The following is a 6000-nucleotide window of genomic DNA, read 5'->3' on the forward strand; positions in this document are numbered from 1 at the left end:
AATTTTTTTATAAAAACTAGACACCTATTCGTATCAAATCTTCTTATTCAAATAACTCGAAAAAATAGCATCTGATAAGTCAGCAACCGCATAGAGCAATTTAAATATTAAGAAACCTGGATGTAGATGGCTTGAATTCAGATAAACAGATATAAACATCCATGCAACCTAGTAATTGGAATTCTAATGAGGAATTCCTTATATTATTACATGTATTACCACTATAACTCCTTAACACTCATATTATTCCATATGTCAGGCCATGCAAAGAAAACATGTGCACCACTGACATGTAAAGTCCTCTAATGGCATGCATTTCAATGCAAAGTTGCATATCAACAAAAATTATTCATATTAAATGCATGGAAGAATCTTTATTGGGGAAACAACTTATAGAAAATAAGATCAAGTATTCTTATTAATACAATACCTCTATTAGTGTTTAGTATGGCAAAAAATGAGCAAGATTAGGTACAAAGCTGCACAGACCAATAAGAAATATTGAAAATCTGGATGTAGTTATCTTGAACTTTGACAAGAAACGAGATGTAACCTAGTAGGTAGATAAATTGAATTCTCAGAACTCATATTAAATGCAAAGTTGCATATCAACAAAACATTCATAATATTGGTCTATGCGTCTAAAACTTCATAGTACAAAAGCCTTAATAAAAACCTCAACGCAAATGCAAGCACCAATCTTATGGTAAACATTGTGCCTCGTATTTTAATAAAAATGACATTTTATTATCTTATTAATCAACATGATTTTTGAGAATCTCTTTGCAAGTATTAAGCAACCATCTAAAGCGTTGAAACTGTTAATTAGAGGCTTTAAATGCATCCATGCACACAGTGAGTGCAAGTGGAGCAGCTCGTCGCCGGGGCTCTTTGCTGCATTAGATGGAATTATAAATGGCCAGGCGCAGGAGATGAGGCAGCCAATCAGATTTGAGCTCGCGTGTCAACCCAAGACCAACTGTCTCCTGCCTTTGACAGAAGGATTTTACCTCCATAATTCAAATCCCAAAGCAAAGCAGCCCGCTGCACTAACTCGCATCACTCAGACTGTTCACAAACACACACACACGGCCGAAAAACGCCTCGAAACACTCCCAAATACGACATTTTCCAGTCAAATGGATCTTAACTAGTACTAATGCGGCTTTAAAGTCCAGTTTTACCTCTCTGGTGGTAATGAAGTGCTGTTTTAGCATCGGTTTGAGAGATTTCTGGTCGCCTCAGCGAGGGTGGGAATAAACCAGCCGTGTAAAAACGATTTGCGAGAGAATTGTGTATCTTAAAGAAACAGACCCAAAAAAATGCTTCAGTATAGCGGTTTAAGCCGCGAACTGGCTTTTAAAAACACACGTGAAAACTTTCCACACAGCAAATACCAAAAACAACAAAGCTGGGCTTTCCAAAACAGCACTTGTGCAGGTCTTTTTTTGCTGCATGCATGCAGCGAGTCCTGCCTCGAAATTAGCATTACTTCTCAATTTCCTCATGCAAACTCATGCCCCCATCACCCCTGCCCGAGCACTGGACATGCGTTTTACACACCTACCCCTAAGTCATATTATATATATATGCTGGTTACAGCCAATAAAAGCTGCTTACATTGCTAATGTTAGCATGAAAAACATAGGCAGCCATTTTGGAGCAGACTCAGAAACAATGGCAGACTCTTTCTCTCGCAGTTTAACCAGCACTGAGGGCAGCGAAGTTTACCTGGTTTCTGCTGAGGGCTTGTCCAGTGTTTCCCGGGCTCATGGGAGAAGGGTGATGGCTTCTTTGTTGCCAGCCCGGATGGCCCCCACCATACGGACTACTGCTGCCCATGTCCCCTGGTCCCTTTGCAGCTCCTTCCTGGCTGCTGTACTCACTGGTTGGGTAGTTTTGGTAGCTCCTGGTGGAGCTGGGAGAGGTCAGGAGCTGGTTTAAAGTCGGGGTGGAGGTGGGCTGAGGAGTTCCCATGTTAAACCTCTGGTTGTTGTAGGAAGCGACCATCGGAGCGGTTCCTCCTGGCGGCGGCTGTTTGCCTGGCTGCCCCCCGGCCGCCGGCGCCTGACTGTTCCGCGGGGAATTCATGCCGTAGCCTTGGCCCTGGTGGTACGGAGTCCGGTTCGGGAAGGGGTTGTAGTTGTTGAAGTGGTTGGGGTAGCCGTGCTCGTGCGAATTGGGCGGGTATGGGTCCATCACCGCCGGCCCTGCTATGCCAGGGCTTTGTTGTCCGCCATGTTGATGAAAAGGGGCCCGGTTGTAGTGCTGGTTGTAGCCGTAAGGAGGTGGAGGGAAGGCGCCCGTGTGGTGGTGAGCCATGCCGGGGTGGTTGTTCCCCTCAGGTCCGCCGGAATCATTCTGGTTATTGTTCACCCTGGACGGGTTCCCGTTTCCGATCTTCATGTCAGGGTCTCCTCCTCCCCCAGCAGCAGCATTTCCCACATCGACCCCGTCTTGCAGCTCCTTCTGGCCCGGGGATCCGCCGTCGGCGCGGGGCTCCTTGTTTTCCGGCTGCTTCTCTCCGAGCACCGAGTCTTCCTGCGGCTCCCGCTCCGGTTTTTTGAGTTCGGCGGGCGGGCTAGTGTTGAGAGTGGCGACCTGAGCGGCCATGATCTCCCTCTCTTTCACTGCAAGTCACTTTGAATATAAATACAACGCTCTTATAAAGACGTGCCCGTGTCCCGTATCATTCCCTCGACTTTTCTGACCGAATTCGGTCTTCTCTCCCGAACACGACTCTTGAGTCCAAAAAGTTTCGCGGAGAATATAAACGTCCCGGGAGTGAATTTAACCGACACAAATATGCGTATGTGTTTGTGTGTGGAGGGGGGCCTCTTACAGAAGGAGAGCGCGAGAGAGAAACCGATCAAACCAGCACGAGGCTCCGCGAGACACAGCCATTTTACTGAAGCGCGCGGTCACACGCAAAACGCGGCATGGAGTTGATTCGCGGTGCGGATCCGGACTCGGAGAGAGAAGCGTGTCATTTCAAGGTACTTTCACATAGTTGGGCTTGCAGTCCGTGTAATGGGCAAAACCTAACTGTGTCGATGAACCTTGGATTTTAATGTGAAACGATCAATGAAAATAGTATTATGGATTTTTTTTTTTTTTTTTAATCATTGAATGCAAAATTATTTTACCTGTTAAAAAGAAAACTGGATTTTTAAATTTTCTGAAGAAAACCAGGCAAAACTCGCAGCTACTGGATGCTAGGGTTTGGGAGTGGTTGCCAAGGCATTGTTTTGCGCTTGATAAGGTGTTCTAAGTGGTTCTTATTGTGTTGCTAGGGTGTTATGGGTTTTTGCTAGTTGGTTGGAGTTGGCCTGACAATTTTCCCGGTACTTGTTAAGGCATTATTCGGGTGTTGCTAAGGCGTTCACAGTGGTTGCACAGGGCATTGTTTTGTGATTGTTGAAGTAAGTCAAGACAATTTTTTCAGCACTTGCTAGGGTATTCTTTTTTTTTTTTTTTTTCTTCTTCTTCTTCTTCTCCTTCTTTTTTAACTGCATTTTTAGGATGTTGCCAGGCAGTTGCTAGGATGCCCGACCATTATTTTGCAGTTGACAGGGTGTTCTGGGCGGAGTAGGCCTGACAATTTTCCAAGTACTTGGTGTTCTGAGTGGTTTCCTTGGCATTATTAGTGTGTTGCAAGGTGGTTGCTAAGGGATTCTGAGAGGTTCTTAGTGTGTTGCTAGGGTGTTCTAGGTGTTAGCTGGATGGTTGAAATTGGCCTGATAATTTTACAGTACCTGCTAGGGTGTTCATTAAGTTGTTGCTAGGCAGTTGCTAAGGTGTTCAAAGTAAGGTGTTCTGAGTGGTTCTTGGTGTGTTACTAGGGTGTTTTGTGTGTTTGCTGGGTGGTTGGAACTGACCTGATGATTTTCCCAGTACTGAGAAGGCATTTTAAGGGTGTTGCTAGGCAGTTGCTAAGGTGATATTGGTTCTTAGTATGTTGCTATGTAGTTGCTTGGGTGTTCTGGGTGTTTGCTAGGTGTTTGGAATTGGCCTGACAATTTTCCCAGTACTTGCTATGGTGTTTTTGGGGTATTGCTAGGCAGTTACTAAGGTGTTCAGAGTTGTTGCCAGGTTATGCAGTTAATAAGGTGTTCTGAGTGGTTCTTAGTGTGTTGCCAGAGTGTTCTGGGTGGTTGGAGTTGGCCTGACAATTTCCCCAGTTATCTCTATGGCGTTTTTAGGGTGTTGCTAGGCAGTTGCTAAGGTGATAGTGGTTCTTAATGTGTTGCTAGGTAGTTGCTAGGGTGTTTTGGGTGTTTGCTAGGTTTGGCCTGACAGTTTTCCTGCCTCTGGTGTTCTATGTGGTTTCTATGGCATTGTTATGAGGTTAATAAGGTGTTCTGAGTGGTTTTTGTGTGTTGCCAGGGTGTTCTGGGTGTTTGCTATGGTGTTTTTTAGGGGGTTTCTAAGCGTTTGCTAAAGTGTTCAAAGTGTTTGCCAGGGTGATGTTATGCGGTTGACAAGGTGTTGGTGGTTCTTAGTGTGTTGCAAGGTAGTTGCTAGGGTGTTTTGGGTGTTTGCTAGGTGTTTGGAGTTGGCCTGACTGTTTTCTTGCCTCTGGTGTTCTGAGTGGTTTCTACAGTGTTGTTATGGTGTTTCTAGGCGGTTGCTCAGGTTTTCATAGTGGTTGCTAGACCAAGTCAAAAGAGCCTACCCTGAAGTCTTTTCGATATTTTGACCCTTAGATATGTGTGGTCACTTTTCGATCGAGGTCTATGGAATTTTTCTCATCCATTATATGAAAATCACTAATCTGATTGCTTATAAAAGTGATAGTACACCTGTACTCAACAAGCCACATGAATTGGGGTGTCATTACTCATCAAAGTTTAACACCTATTGTTAATGGTTTGTTCAAATCACCACTAATAATGGAAAAAACACCTCTAATAAAGAAATAAATATAATAATACTAGATACAATACTATAGCATCATTGTTATACATTACAGTGCATATCCAAATGTTTAGGACATAATGCCTTCTTGTGTATTTCAGCCAGCAAATAAGAGGGTTTATTGCAGCAGCATAATGTTTGAGGACAGCATGAAATTACAGCCTGTGTGCTAATGTGTATGTGCGCATGTGTTTCAGAGAGAGAGAGAGAGAGAGAGAGAGAGAGAGAGAGAGAGGGATGGAAAGGGAAAGAGGATGGGGGATGGACCGAGAGCAGGAAGTGAAAATAAAAAAATAAAAAAAAGTGAAATGCAGCGCAAGCTAGAGAGAAAGAAAAAAAACTGCGTAGGCCGCAGCAATCAAATCAGGCACACCAAAATCCTAGCACAAATTCTGAAGCACAACGTTTATTTGGTTTGGTAAAGAGATACTGGTGAGCTCAGAGAGTACACAAAGCCAATAACCAAATGGAAACAGCCACGCTCTTTCCCCCACTCAAACAGTGCGGCTCTCTCCCTGTCTCTCTCCCCACCCCCTCTCATTCTCTCTGCCTGTCTGCCTCTCTCTCTCTCTCTCTCTCTCTCTCTCTCTCTCTCTCTCGCTCGCTTTCTCACAGCAGTGGCTGGCTATGTGCTTGCAAAAGCAGCAGAACTTTGCTATCTGGCTGTGGGGGATGGGAATGCACAGCGCAGATTCTCTTTCTCTCTACAATGCAGAACATGCGCCTGCAAAAGGCGCCAAACAACCTGACCTGAGTCAGTGCTTAGAAACAAGTTGTTACTGTTATAAAGTGAAACAGACTCAAAATGTGTTTAAAAAAGTGTGTCTGTATCTATGTGTGTGTGTGTGTGTGTGTGTGTGTCTAGGAGGAGGGGCAGTCAGTGGCTGACTATATCAGCAGAACTGAGAGTGTTGTGCTGGTAGAATGTAGACAGATGGGCCGTGTGTGTGTGTGTGGGGGGGGGGGGGTCAAGAATCTCTCGCACTGTTTTTTGCATTTAAAATCAACTTAATGTTTACATTTTATTATTTCCAAAGCATTTTTACCAGTTACTCTAGCAAGTTACTTTTATTATCGATCCCT

At 44.4% G+C, this 6000-nt stretch overlaps 1 protein-coding gene across 2 annotated transcripts in view; it reads right to left on the minus strand.

Moving 5' to 3' along the window:
- The window catches only part of LOC127425688 (AT-rich interactive domain-containing protein 1A-like), a 106885-nt gene extending 103972 nt beyond the window's left edge, over positions 1-2913 (minus strand). For both annotated transcript variants that reach the window (XM_051671908.1, XM_051671907.1), the window contains exon 1: positions 1732-2913. In XM_051671908.1, the coding sequence (XP_051527868.1) occupies positions 1732-2613 (882 nt within the window). In that variant the 5' untranslated portion in view covers positions 2614-2913. The remainder of the gene's footprint in view (positions 1-1731) is intronic.
- Positions 2914-6000: the final 3087 nt, after the last annotated feature.

Source organism: Myxocyprinus asiaticus, chromosome 34 (genome assembly GCF_019703515.2).
Source record: "Myxocyprinus asiaticus isolate MX2 ecotype Aquarium Trade chromosome 34, UBuf_Myxa_2, whole genome shotgun sequence".
Taxonomy (NCBI): Eukaryota; Metazoa; Chordata; class Actinopteri; order Cypriniformes; family Catostomidae; genus Myxocyprinus; species Myxocyprinus asiaticus.